The 15,413-nt window shown below is 40.5% G+C and overlaps 1 protein-coding gene and 1 pseudogene across 1 annotated transcript in view; one reads left to right on the top strand and one right to left on the bottom strand.

Annotated features, from left to right (window-relative positions):
* Positions 1–1,001: 1,001 nt before the first annotated feature.
* LOC147009519 (uncharacterized) overlaps positions 1,002–15,413 on the bottom strand; it is a 37,579-nt gene continuing 23,167 nt past the window's right edge. The window contains exon 4 of the mRNA XM_085861314.1: positions 1,002–6,353. Within this exon, the coding sequence (XP_085717440.1) occupies positions 6,265–6,353 (89 nt within the window). The 3' untranslated portion in view covers positions 1,002–6,264. The remainder of the gene's footprint in view (positions 6,354–15,413) is intronic.
* Positions 3,474–6,089, top strand: LOC147009521 (uncharacterized; annotated as a pseudogene).

Here is a 15,413-nt window from a genome sequence, read left to right as displayed (position 1 = left end):
CCTCACTTTTTCTCTCTAGACTTTTTCTCTCTTCAGACTTTTTCTCCTCAGAACGTCTCTCTCCTCTCACTTTTTTTTTTTTTTTTTTTTCACTTTTTTTTTACTTTTTTTTTACATTTTTTTTTTTTCCCTTTTTTTTTTTTTTTTTTTTTTTTTTTTTTTTTTTTTTTTCTTCACTTTTTTTTTACATCTCAGAACGTCTCTCCTCACAGAACGTACCTCACGCTTTCTCTCGCTCATTTTTATATGCCCGGGCCGTCTCCGCGGGGTGCTGTCTGCCCCAAGCTCACCCCGCCCCACTGGGGCACGGTTACCATGACGACCCGTGCGCTCTCAAAAAAGAAAGGCGTCGGAGCTCGCGAAAGAATGTTGCTGAGGAAAAATGAGGGCGGGCTTCAGAGCTCATGAAAGAAATGTGTGTGAACGTGTCTGTCGTAAAGAAAAAAAAAGCTTCCCATAAGAGAGGGGATCGATCCTTTACCTTTCTCAATGCATCACATTTAAGATCCCATTAGAGATGGGGATGGGGCTAATCTGAACATTCATTTAAGGAAATAACTCTGAGGACCTGGATGTGTGGATGCATTCATCAGACCAGATTCTAAAATCCATAACAATATATATATATATATATATGCATATATATATATATATATATGTACATATATATGTATATATTGTATATGTACGTATGTGTGCCTGAAAGTTGCTGTTGTTGGCTGCTATCTCCACACATAGGCGGGTTTCAGGAGAAGGAACGGAGACCTACCAGGTCTTGGTGCGTACGTGCATGTATGTATGAGACTGCTCCATTACAAGCCTTAATAATAACCATTACTTCCTTTCACGCCGTTTGGCACATTGGGTTGCTGGGAAGTTTCATTTGGCTAACGAGTACTATCCTGGACGGGTCGCCACTCCGACGCAGGATACTCAAATTGCTAATTACCCCAGTAATCTGGTACTCATTTTGCTGACTTCAGAAGGATGACAGATTGAGTAAATTCACCTGGAGTTTATTTCAATGGAATAACAGGCTCAAGCTCAAGACCCTGATATCTTAAGCCAACCACCTTAACCATTAAGCCAACACCAGGCTTCATTCCAAGCATTAGGTTATGTAAATAAAAAAAATGAAAATGACAATACTTTTCTTTTATTTAAGCTAAATTCTCCACATATATTTAATTGCAGAAAAGATAACTGTTCAACATTATATAGTAAAAAGGAATTTGAGGAGTATATGAAATGCATGATTGGAAAATCTAAATATATAATTGTGAAGCAAGATGAGATATTAAATGATATTTATCATTAAATAAATATACTTGTGAAATGGATGTGCAAGAATGAGTAAGAAGGTTCAAATAACATCAGAAAAACTTGTAAAACAAGAGGAAGAGATAGAGATGAAACAGACAGAAACTAATGAGTGAAGAAGCGTGTGAATGCAAACGAGAAAAATTTTAAACCACTTTTAAAAAGTACACCTCAGCAAAAAATGATAGAAGCACCTACAGGTCCAATTCCCATGATAGAGTATATCCCTGATAGTGTACCAGCCAAACAATTTTACACTTTAAACGGCGTTGTTTGTTAATGGCAGGTAACCATGCTAGAACAGTCATTCATGGGTTGAGGAAGAATATGTGGGTGGATTCTTGAATTATAAGGTCATTTTATGGTCTAAAGGTCAAATTTTGCTTAAAAAAAACATTTAACTGCACCTTGGCCTTGTAAATTATATGATTTCAATGGAGAAAACATTTTTGGTTCATTTTACGAATAAGTATTATAGAAACAATCATTATTTTAATGAAACAAGAAAGGTATAATGAAGAGTAAATTAGTTATTGGTATTTTACATTTAATTCATATAGACTACAAATTAAAATTTAACTGTTTTGCATTTTGATGAATTTTTTTTCTTCTTCTTTCATCACCATCAAAAATGTTAATAGATTAAAAATCAAGGATTTTGTTCTTGTTTTAAATATCTTTTTGAGCAGAGATAAAATGATAAACTTCTCTGAACATTCTTGTTTGAGCTCCTCCTGACCCATATACGTTGACAATTATTTATATTTTTGGCTTACTCGACATCCATCAAAATTTTCTGTCCATTCAAGGTTGTTTATATTTCTTAAAAGCTGTAAGTCACAAGTTTCAAAATGTAATCCTTTTTGTTTTATGTATGTTGAATTTGGTTTTTTCTTCAATAACATTTATTTGATATTTTTCACATTCATTATACTTCCTATTTAAATACCAGTGTTGTGATTTTTCTTCATTCCTTGGTTTGGTTTTTACTTGGTTCTATTAACAGACATTTCTTGAGGAGATTAATATTCGAAAAATAAAATGAAGAATACCCCTCTGTTTCCCCACCATATCATCGGAATTTATTAACTGTTATGTGACTGTCTGGCTGAGGCAAGGAAGTTTCTTAGCAACATAAAAGCCAATATAATCAAAAACAGAAAGTGATGTTATCTTTGTTTAACAGCCGTATGATTATGGGGGTTCTGAATTACCAAGTGAATTGACCTGAATGAATGGTGTTTGTGCTATAAGAAGCGAAGCAAACTGAATAAACCAAGTGAAAATGAGTGAAAGTGATTTATTGACCAATTTTGCCCTCAAGGGTAATTATACATTGTGTAATTTGATAATTATGGAGATTTATTAATTTATAGGGAGAACAAACAAACTGTGAAAGTGGACAATATGCCATAAAGGATGGAATTGTTATAAATTTTGATACTTTTTAATCAATCCTTAATAAATTGTAATAAGTGTCTTAAAAACTGTTTTTAACTTTTGTTTTGTTTTTATCCTCCACCGCGTGGTGGAAGGGGGATATTGTTGTCACCCAGGTCGTCCGGCTGTCCGTCCGTCCGTCCGGGCGTCAACATTTATAGCTGTGAGTGCGATAACTCATAAACTGTTCGCCATATCGATTTGAAATTTGAGTCACACATGTACCACCTGAAAAGGAAGAACCCTATTGATTTTGGGCGTGGCTGGATCCAAGATGGCCGACTGGGGCGGCCATCTTGAAAAAAATGTTTTTTGTAATAAATGGAAAACCGCTTGTCTGATTTCAATTATTTTTGGTTACTACGTTCCTCACCCCTGGGGAACTTTTTCGAGATGATGACCAAATGGTGTCTTGTTTCCAATTCACCTCCCTCATTATCTGGAATATGTATGACCTTTTTCATTCAATGGTGGGGGATTCCCCATCTCTGATGGTATATTTTAGGTCTGTAATCTGTATATTCTGGTGGTTAATTACCATATTTTTGTGCATTTGTCTCAGAAAACTTTTAGCTTTTGGTGAATTTTGTGAACAATGTACTTCCAAAGGGGAAATTAGTCAATAAATCATGAATCGTTTAGAACTCCCATGATTATAGCATTGTCTTCGCTTACACCATACCAGTGTAACGCTCAAGCTCAATTTTGAGTGCATGCCGAGGCTTGGTTTGCGCTGCTGAAAAAAACTACTTTTATTAAGATAATACAAACTTCTATGCACTCAGCACATTTTGTCTTTAAACATTTGCTGATTTTAACCCATGGTCAATCTATGAAGGTTGTATGCTGAAAAAAAAACTATAGATATTTAATAATGTACTTTTGTTTATTTTGCCTTTTTCCACCTAAATCGATCTTTTACATGAATCGAATTTAAATGAAAATACTGAATCTTGAAAAAAAAAACAAAAAGGAGACTAATTCTATATAAGTAGTTAAAGTGGAAAAGGTAGGTTCAATTGTATTGATTGACTCATATCAGGACTCGACGTCTTCTCTAAGGAGGTCAAAAAATTCTGCTATGTCTTTGAATCATGTATATGTAGCTTCACAAACATAAGGTTAATATAGCAGACATAAGGCCTGATATTTAATGAAATTATAAGTTCTATCACATTAAAATTTTCACAGTAATAGTTGATCACTGATGTAAAATTTTTGTAAATTTTCTTTGCAGAGAAACAAGTGAAAATGGTTTCTTGCTCCAAATGTTCCAAGTTGTTCTACAAGGAAGTTAATTTCAACAAGCACGTGACACACACTTCTTGCCAGGCCATTGACAATTTTACCAGTTTGCTTAACATCTACAAATGCAGGAGTTGTAGAAAGATGGTGAAGAAGATCAAATACATTGAGAAGCCCTACAAATGTTCTGCCTGCCATAAAGCTTTTGTTTGCCCAAAAACAATGAAAAGGCATCAGAGAATTCAGGCAGGAGACAAGCTCTATAAGTGCTCTCAGTGCTGTAAGGCTTTTGATCATTCATCACATCTATATCACCATCAAAAAGTACATATGAGAGAGAAGCAATTCAAATGTTCTGTGTGCAGTAAAGCTTTCACTCGTTCATCATATTTGTGTCAACATCAAAAAATACACATAGGAGAGAGGCCTTTCAAATGTTGTGTGTGTCTTAAAGCCTTTGCTCGATTGACAAATTTGCACATTCATCAAAAAATACACATGGGAGCGAAGCCCTTCACCTGTTCTGTGTGCCGTAAGACTTTTGTTGACGGAGCAAAATTTAGAAACCATAAAATTATTCAAACGGATGAAAAGCCCTTCAAGTGCTCTTTGTGCTGCAAGGTTTTTGGTCATTTATCAGATCTGTATTTCCACCAAAAATTACACACTGGAAATGAGAAGCCATATAAGTGTTCTGTCTGCAGTAAAGCTTTTACTCGTTCTGCACATTTATATCGACATAAAAAAATACACACCGGAGAGAAGCCCTACAAGTGTCCGGTGTGCAACAATGCATTTTCCTCATTGTCATATTTAAATTTATATCAAAATATACATACAGGAGAAAAGCCATACAAGTGTTTGGTGTGCAACAAAGCCTTTGCTTTGTTTTCATATTTGCATCTCCATAAAAGAATACATACCAGAGAGAAACCATACAAATGTTCTTTATGCAGCATGGCATTTGGTCATTCATCACATTTATATCAACATCAAAAAGTACACACGGGAGAGAAGCCTTACAAGTGCACTGTGTGTCTTCTGGCTTTTTGCTACAAAAAAAAAAACATTTAAAAGGCATCAGAGAATACACACAGGAGAAAAGCCCTACAACTGCTCTTTGTGTCATAAGCGGTTTGCTGACAGGGCAACACTGAGGAGTCACCTGAGAATACACAAGGATGTGCTGTCTGCCCCCAAAACACAAACCAAGCTCCAGATAAAAAAGAAATGTGTAAAAGAGGTGAGCTGGAGTATAGAGGAGAAGGAGACCATCCTATATTGCCAAGCGTATTCTGCACACGAGGCATGGGGGACACATGGAAAAGGAAAATGTTTCGAGGATCAACTGAAAAAGTCCAACATATCTTCAAAAGTGGATAAAGTCTCACTTAAAAAGATCTCCTCGGTAGCATCCACAGTGCACAAATACCTATCAACAGACAGAGTAAAGGAAATAACTGCGCAAGCTAGACGACAAGCAGCTAAAGACCATAGAGAAATGACCCCAGAGAAAAAACAACCGCTTGAACAAAATAAGAAAAACTGGTCGAAAGAATAAAAATGGATAATGTTGTGGGCTAGAGAATATGCCAGACAAAAGTGCATACGACGAGAAAGTGCAAACACTTGGGAGAAGTTATTTCGAAAACACTGCAGGTATAAAGACCATGTTGGAAGACAAACCCGAAAATCTATGAAAGCAACAATAAACCAACAGAAAACCTTCACAGATGAAGAAAATAAAATAATGGAATAGCAAGTTAAAGAAGCAATAAGAATTGAATTGTCACCAACAGATGGAGAATTACCACCAATGCCACAATGGACAGATTTTTCTTTGCACTTGGCATGAAAGTCCCATGAATCAGACTTTGGATGAGGGGAATCCCTCAGCAGACCATAGTGGGTGTATACTGCCAATGGAAGGGCAGAATGTGAGTGTGGCTACAGAAGAGGGGCTGGTACACAGGGCTTTTCGTAGAGCAGTAACACACAAGGACCCAGACCTGGTACCAGAAAGTAGGAGTGGTCTCGCACTAGAGGACATGACTTCTGGCCAGGGTTCGACATCAGAGGCCTAACAGTGGTACCGTAAACCGGCAGGGAAAAATGATGCAGATCCAGATTCAAGTGGCTAACCCAGACCGGGCAGTACAAGCACAGACAGATATGGCAGTCAAAAAAGCTGTGAGTAATAGTGGGGAGAAACACGTGGGAGGGCAGGAGCAGAGCAAACTTGATGATGATGTCAACGTCCTAGCAAGAAGAAAACATTGTAGTCTGGATGAAGAGTTTGCCAACAAAATAGAGATGAGATCGAGACCATTCAGGGAAAGTCCACGACTCTGTCGAATACAACACAACAAACTGATCAAGCGACTTGTCAGAACAAACTGAGCACTCAGAAGAATGATAACAACGGAATCCCCCTTCAAATATATCAACACCAGGTTTAGCTGTAGCACTGCAGATTCAAGTCAAATTAACAGGCAAACAACACCCCAGAAATAAAGGTCTGGACCCACCTAGCAGAAAGCAAACTGCCATGGAAATAAAGACTCCCAAGTATTCACAGATGAAGACAAAAATCATTTAAAAGGAAGTCGAGGAAAGAATGAGACACAAAGGGCTACAAACAGAAGACAAGTTGGTGTCAATGCCACAGTGGATGTATTCAACTCACACTTGAGAGGAAGTCTGTCTGTGAAGTCTTTCAATGATGAGCAATCAACAGATTGCAAGCCTGGTGTTGGCCGAGTGGTTAAGGTGGCGGCTTGGGATCCTAGGATCCTGAGTTCAAGCCCCGTTGGGCCACTGAATTAATACACCTGGGGGTTGACTCAGCCTGTCATCCTTCCGAGGTCGGCAAAATGAGTACCAGTGCACTGGAAAGGGGGACACTGCATCAGAGGCATAGCCACGTCCCAACCAATGATGCAACCAGCAGCTACAGGCTGCACTCGATAGAGAGAGAGAGAACAGATTGCAACAGGGCTATATGACTGATTGAGGAAGAAGTAGCATTTGCAGTCTCATGAGTATCTGATATATGCCTGGTGTTGGCTTGATGGCTATGGTGGTGGGCTTGGTATCCTAGGATCCTGAGTTCAAATCCCACTCAGCTGTTGAATTAATACAAGGTGAGGTTGACTCTGCTGTCATCCTTCTGAGGTCAGCAAAATGAATGCCAGCTTGCTGGTATCCTGTGTCAGAGTGGCGACCTGTCCAGGATTGTGCTCAATAGCCAAGGAGACTGCTTAGGCAGCACCAATGCTCTGCACAGAGTATGGTCCCAATGGATGGATGGATGGAGTATCTGATACCATAAGGCACTGGGAGCCACTTCCTTAGCCTCTCAGTTTATTTTTTTGGTCCAAGTCAGTTTGGGAATGGCTCGACATCACTGAACACCAAATTAGTTTGCTCGTGTCACCGGGATGGTTGAAGAGGACATGACTCAGACTGGATTGCTTCCCAGTACAATGTCCATTGCAGTATCATTTGTGGAGCACTAACAAGGTATTCACAGATGAGATCGTTCACAAAGAGACCTCATTTGTGTCACACAAGAGTTGCAACCTCTTACGAGGATCGTTAACTGAAAGGTGAAACTTTGGTGTCATGGTATTTTTACAGATACATCAACATCTGCATCGACATTAAACATGGACATGCTGGAGTCTGAAAAGCGGTTGGGGAATTGTTTGCTAATTTTGCTCTTAGGCAGCATTATTGGTTTGGTGGGGGCAGTCTGCTGATATGTAGCTATTCAGGTTTACTGAATAGCTGTTCTCATTTTTTTTTTTGGGGGGGGGGGTAGGTTGAATACTGGTGTCAGGTGTAGAAAGATTATCTTGGCTGTATTCAACAACCAGGAATTTCAATGCAAGAGGAGGCCATTAGGTCCATCAAAGCCTGTGCTCGTTTTGTATTGCCAAATTATGGTTGTTTTTCTGTGCTCTGTCCATTTAAATGCTGAGCGTCAAGCAAAGAAGCAGCACGTACCATTTTGAGACTCTTTGGTATGACTCGGCTGGGGTTCTAACTGCCAACCACCCAGCCTCAAAGCAGACACTCTAATCATGACACCACCAAGTCTGGTTAAAGTCAATCCTCTTGTTCAACAGCAAGGTCCCTACTACATATTTAGGGATGTTAATACATCTGCACATCAAGGTTGCATTTCAGGGCAACATTACTCACATGGACAGGCCTGAATAATCTACAGACTTAAATTCAATGAAGATGTGCTTGAGACTTCCTAGAGAGATTTGTGGTCCCATTTCCACCAAAAATCTCTTGATCAAGTATCTCTGGTCTAAGAGTGGTGCAGTAACTTGCAGTGAGAACTGGTTTGTCATGTATGGTTGATGAAAAGACATGTACACCCTTGTATGGGGTCATAAATTTTATTAAAGCTATTACTACCAATGTAACCTTGTTTGTGATCATTCACCTCCGCCATCGAGGATCGGAGGTTACTGTTGTCACCCCTTTCTGTTTGTTTGTTTGTTTGTTTGTGAACAGTATTACGGAAAAACTCGACGGATTTCGACGAAACTTGGTGGGGGGATTAGGTATGGTCCAAGGATCATGCCATTAGATTTTAGACTTGGTCCCCCCCCCAAAAAAAATTGTTAGAGAAATTTATTTATTTTTTATTTTGCATTTCTACATGTTTTAAGTGATTTCCAACCCCCCCCCCCACCAATAAAAATTAAGAGAAAAAAAATTTTTGCAACTTTTTTTTCAACAAAATTTCGATTTCCTTTTTTTGCATTTCTACATGTTTTAAGTGATTTCCAACCCCCCCTCCCCACACACAAAAAATTGTTAGAGAAAAAAAAATTTGCAACTTTTTTTTCAACAAAATTTCGACTTCTTTTTTTTTGCATTTGTACATGTTTTAAATGATTTCCAACCCCCCCCCCCCCAAAAAAAAAATGTTGGAGAAAAGAACTATAACTCTGTCAGCACTGTTGACATCTTATTTAATGAATAAGATATAAGGTTCACTTGAGTGCCCCAGCAGTATTGGCGGCGGAGGTTTTGCACTCTCCCGAGTGCTCTCCCTCTAGTTTTTACACTGCTATTATTGTCATATGAAACATATTTCTTTGTTTGGTTTGTCTCACTGCACTAATTTCAGACAGCCAGGTTGTTTTCAAATCAAACTTAACATTGTCTTCCACCTACAAAATATTTGTTTATGGAGTATAAAGATCAATGTACTCATCTTCTTCAACCAGATTATGAATACATTGAAATGTGCAAGCCTCAAAACTTTTTTGTGAGTATAATGAAGATAAATGTCGTCCGACTAATTACCGGCCGATACTGACTGAGTCGGAAATGTTTCTGACCGATACTTATCTTGGTTCAGTATGAGCTAGTCTAAGGAAATCCTGAAAGAAAATTTAATAATTTTCGACTGATTCTTTTTCTCTTTCTCACTTTTCTCTCCCCCACCCTCCACCACCCTGTGGTCGTCTTATGGCATCTGTGTGGATGCACCTGTAATTTGGTGTTGCAGTTCTGTTATTCCCTTTCTCTTGTCTTTACCCTTCTCCCTCTGTATTTTGTTTTCCTTTCTTGGATTTAGGTTGATGGTGGACCGTGTGAACCCTCCAGAAACCGAGGTGTGTGTGTGTGTGTGTGTGGGGGGGGGGACAAAGCATGGAAAGAGCAGAGGGTGCAAGACTAGAAAGGAGGCTGTATAAGACAGACCACTGAACTGTCTGTGAAGGTGAAGTGATAGGCCCATAGACTCAGTTTCAGCATGGGAGATTCCAATGATCTTGAAAGCCTCGGTTTCCACGGCATCATGCTGAGCAAGATGTGAGGCTGCTGGGGTGCCAGCACAGAGGGAAGAGCAGTTCTCCATGAAGCTGCGGATGAACACCTTGTAGGTGGATAGGAGTTCAGGTGTGCCAAGCACGGAGTTCAGGTGTGACTTTGTACGATGGGGATGCACAGCTGGTGGCTTTGAAGGCCAACTTTGAAATGTGGTTTGCCCAAGAAAGATCATGGCCAATGGTGAGATCCACGAGTATGAATGATTGAACTGCCTCAAGATGATTGTTTCGAAAGTAGATAGGAGGGTTTGCCAGACGGTCCTTTTGAGTGAGAGTGTGAAATTTGTCAGGATTGAAAGACATATTCAAAGTGTTTGACCAGCTTGATTTTGTTTTTTCAAGGTCTGAAGAGAAGGAAGAGGCTGCAGCCTGCCTGTCTGAATGATGAGTGATGTCATGCCAAAGGGTGTAGTCATCAGCAAATAGATAGAGGATTTTCCAGAAAGACAGAAGTTCGCTTTTGTATACATCTTGTTCAGCTCATGCATCATCCCCTACCCCTCATTCCACCCCACACCCACTATTTGTCCCTGTCTCCCTCTTTCTCCTTCAAAACTACTGTTGATATCCCCCCCTCTCTACCGTTCCTTTTGTTCTGTTGCGTCCTGATCCATTCAGTGTTCTTGCTCTCCACAAACCTTGGCTCTGTATTATATTCAACATTCAAAAAATTATGTCTAAAAGCAAAACAAAAACCTTTTGGCTCCATTCCTCATATGTTACATATTTTGTGGGTCATCCATGGCTACCAGTGGTTCCCTGGTTATCGTATACAGCCGCGACCAGGTGAGAACCCCGGTTATCGCCCTTAAGTTTTTTTCTTAATGTCGTGAACAATCTTTGGAATGTCATGGTTGATGAAGGTTGTGGTCAAGTTTCATCGGAATTGCGTGTGTAGTTTTGGAGAAGACAGCAAATACCTATTTTGGGGCAACCCTCCCACCTCCCCCATAGACCATCTTGGACCCCGATTTTTTAGATGGTGTGACAAACTTTGTTATATCATGGGTGATGAAGGTTGTGGTCAAGTTTCATCGAATTTGTGTGTGTAATTTCGGGGAAGAAAACATAAATATTTTGGGGGGCAAATACAAAAATAACTAGAACGGGCACTCATAGAGCGCATACCTTGGCCGCCACTACTTTTTTTGTTCTTGGTATGAGTGTGGGGAACTGGTTTCATATGAATGGTCTTATGACACAAACCACATATCTATAATGTCATGACCCCCCCCCGACTTTCGGGGGCTACGGACGAAAGAACAATCAACTCACGTCGTTTTGGCGAGTCTTCACTCGCAAGCTCGGTGAATAGAACGTTTAAACAAGAGAAGGTAATCTCGTTTGATGCTGGTTTCATGCAAATCGAATAAGAATTGACTGAGTTATGCCGAAAACCGCATATTTTTCAAGGGCGTGACCCCCCCCCCCGACATTTTACCCCAACCGGTGACATGTGTTATGACGTCATTGTGTCACAAGATTGGGCATTAAATTCTGAACATTTTGGTGCTGGGTTCATGTAAAGCGGACAAGAAACCTCGGTGACCGTGTTATGTCAAAAAACGCATATTTTTCAAGGTCGTGACCCCCCAGACCTTTGACCCCTAACCGGTAACAAGAGTATGGGCGTCATTGTGTCATATTGCATATCACAAGATGAGGCGTTGAATTCTGAACATTTTGGCGTTAGTTGCATGCAAATTGAATAAAAATTGACCGTGTTATCGTAAAAAGACGATTTTGACCTTTTCGTGACCTTGACCTTGACCTTTGACCCGAACGATCCCAAAATCTAATCGAATGCTTCCTGGCTAATAACCAATCATCCCACCAAATTTCATGCAATTCGGTTTAATACTTTTTTGAGTTATACGAATCACAAGATTACAAATAAATAAATAAACAAATAAATAAATAAATACACGCCGACCAAAACATAACCTTTCGCAGAATGCGAAGGTAAAAATACAAGAAAGCAAATACGTATCTCCGATTGGAATAGGGATACCATCTCCGACTTTTTCCAGTTGTTACTGGAGTTCGTCGGGGGTGTGTACTGGACCCCACACTTTTCAGGGCTTCTATGGACTGGATTCTGGGAATGATGTCAGAGAGATCGTTTGGGAATGTCAAGATCTCTGACCTTGATTACATAGATGATGCAGTCATCTTTGCGGAGACTCTTGATGTCCTTTTGGGGGCCCCCGAGGTGCTGAATGAGTTGGAGCCGCTGGGATTATGGGTTTCCTGGATCAAAACTAAGATCCAGGCTTTCAATGACATCTTGGATGCTGCTATCCTATCTGTACCTGTTTGTGGTGAGGATGTTGAGGTCATGGAGAGATTCATTTTCCTTGGCAGTGATATTCATGTCTCTGGTGGCTGTGAGCCAGAGGTCAATAGACGTCTTGGTCGGGCCTGGGGAGTCATGGATTCACGAGTTCATGGGGTGTTGCACTGTCGGCACCTGTGCAGGAGGACGAAAGTCTGAGTCTTCAGGTCCTTGGTGCTTCCAGTCTTGCTCTATGGATGTGAAACTTGGACTCTGACCAGGGATCTGAGTCGGAAACTAAATTCCTTTGGTACCAGGTCTCTTTGGAGAAGAGACCTGGCTAATGCTAGTCCTTGGCTATTGCTAGTCAGATTTTGTGTCAGAGGAGTTGGGGAGTCGTGCCAAGGTTTCTGAGACTCGAATGAGATTTTATTAGATATCAAATAAGATATCAAATGAGACGCGTTAACAGAGGAGTTGTGCCAAGGTTGCTGAGAGAGACTCAAATGAAATTTGTTACCTGCATAGTCCGTGAGCATCAGCTGTGGCTGTATGGACATGTGGTTTGTTTTCCTGACGCTGATCCTGCTCAACAGATTCTCTCAGCAAGGGAGCCTCATGAGTGGAGGAGGCCAATGGGCCGACCACATGTCTCATGGTTTCAGCAGGTTGATCGGCATGGAGATGGGGATGGGCCAGGCATCTGCCTGGGGGATGGCCATACACCCCTGGAGTACTGGCGGAAATTGGACGCAATGACGCGCTGCTCCGGTGCATGCTCCTATATCTGACCTGACCCCATATACCCCCTTCGACCCCAATTTTTATCTTGCCAAAACGAAGATTTTGCAAGATATGTTAGTCAGCTTGTATGTTTTTTTTGTCTGTAATCACGTATAAAAAATTCTGCAGAGCACAGTTATCATTGGAAATTTTTGTAACTTCGCATATCAGAGGCCTATAGAGGTCCCTTTCAGCGCATAAAATTTTGAAGGTCAAGGTCAAAGGTCAAGGTCACTTTGTCGCAAATCAGGGGAGTCGACGAAACCCTTATTTTTTGAGTAATTTTGATCGGATCGTCTTCAAACTTCATGCGAATATAGTTCATGGTCTGGCGCTCAGCTGATTAATTTTTGGTGGCGATTGGCCTTGACCTTCATGGTTAGCGCCTCAGGTCAAACATATTTGACCCCAAGGTCAAATTTTCAAGTTTTAGGAACCATATCGTGTAGTACCTCAAATTGAACATCTCGATGAGTGCTTTCTAGATATGTCAAGTTTGAGACATTATGACGTCATTTGGTGACGTTATGAGGCAAACGCATATTTTTCATGGTTACTCTGTAGAACGATTCTCATCGGAATCTCTCGTAGGCAGATATTCCTCAAGGAGTCGCTCCTGGTGGATAGCAGCTCTGTTCACCTCAGTGTGACCTTAAAGAAGTCACACGTGGTCACCTTTTGGCAAGATACGGGTCACCCTGCGGGTGACATTGGTTTATTTTTTTTTTTACTTTTGCCTGTCTGGCAGTCAAACAAAATTGAAAATCATTCCAAACAGGAAACGTACTGTTTTGAAATACATTATAAAGGACACCAATAACAGGCACAGATAACTAATGTAAGGTGTTAACCATTAAAAGTAACCTTTAACCCGCAGTAAAATCTGGGCAACTTAGGGTGTTTCGGACTCCCCCCACCCCAAAGGAATTTTTTTCAGAAAGAAAATGTTCTTCTCATTTTATTGCAATAACATTAAGTACATATCAAATTGAAACCCTTTGTAATGTTTTAAGACCAAAACTAGATTAATCTACTCTTAATAATTTTTTACTAAAAATTTCAAGAATAAATGTTTGTTTGTGTTTTTTTAACTAAATATATGTTAGGTTTGGGCTCCTGAAAATCCCACGTTACCTTATGAGGGTAAAAAAAAACAACAAGGTGGTGTAAAAGATGACTTCCAAAAAAAAAGAAGTTTTGAAGAACCTTCAAAATCTTTTTTTTATTTCAATTTCCAGTAATAATATACATACTTGGACACTGTAGAACACAAATCGCTTTTTTGGCACTTTCAAAACCCTTCCATTTCGCGGTACAGTACTTGGTGACAATATTACGGCATCTTCTGTCATCACGACCAATCAAATTATCTGCTTGTTGACCCCGCCCATGTCCTTTCTCAAGACAGCATACCTGCAAGAGGTAATGTGTTCTATGATCTCTGTATTTATATTGATTTTATTATTTGAAGTGGCCTTGGAAAAAATGTCATGATTAGCTGTCATAACACGGATTTTGCTCAAAGCAGAAAACCCTCTTGGGGAGGGGAGGAAAATTAAGTCGCTACAACCTCCATTGTGTGACCCTTTGTCCTCCTGTCAAGTTTGGTTGAAATTGGATAAGTATCGATCAAATGTATCACGGTCAAAACTACACACAGACACCAAATTGCATATTTTAGTCTGAGTGAAGTGTACGAGGTGTGTTCAAAAGGTATCCAACCTTTGTTCATAAAAAAATACTCGTATCCAGATACAACAAACTTACACTAATGTCCTTCAAAGTAGTCCCTTTGGGCTGCCACACACTTCTCCCAACGGTTCTGCCACTGTCGGAAGCAGCGCTGGAACGCCTCTTTTGGGATGGCGCGCAGCTGGTCTGTCCCATTCCGCATGATGTCTTCTCTGGACTGAAATCTGGTCCATTTCAGGGGCATTTTCAGCTTGGGGAAAAACCATGTCAGAAGAAAAAGCCAGAAGCCAGAAGAAAAGCTAGAAGAAGACGGAGCCATGTCGGGAGAGTAGGGAGCCCGACGAAGCACAGGTGTGTTGTGTTTGGCCAGGAAACTCTGTATCAAATGTGAAGAATGGGCAGGTGCGTTATCGTGATGGAGCTGCCAATTGACCGCTGCCCACAGGTCTGCCCGTTTGCGTCGCACAGGGTCACGAAGGCGATGCAGTACTTCTTGGTAGTATCCTGCATCAGCAGGGTCCTCACTTGGTCAATGACGATCTCATTTCGGGATGTTGAGGGCCCACCAGAACGTGCTTCACTTTCCACTGATGTGCGACCATCTTTGAAGCGGTTGTACCACACTTTTATCCGCGTGGTGCCCATTGCTTCGTTCCCGAAGGTCTGTTGAATCTTGCAGATCGTTTCCACTTGGGAATCGCCAAGCTTTACACAAAATTTGATGCAGTAGCGTTGTTCAAGTTTTTCCGTCATTTTGTCAAAAACGAAAATCCGACGGCACTCACTTACACTTCCTCACT

The sequence above is a fragment of the Eptatretus burgeri genome, chromosome 17, assembly GCF_056783735.1.
Source record: "Eptatretus burgeri isolate ZD-2024b chromosome 17, Ebu_testis_v1, whole genome shotgun sequence".
Classification (NCBI taxonomy): Eukaryota; Metazoa; Chordata; class Myxini; order Myxiniformes; family Myxinidae; genus Eptatretus; species Eptatretus burgeri.
This window is presented reverse-complemented; position numbering and strand designations above follow the sequence as displayed.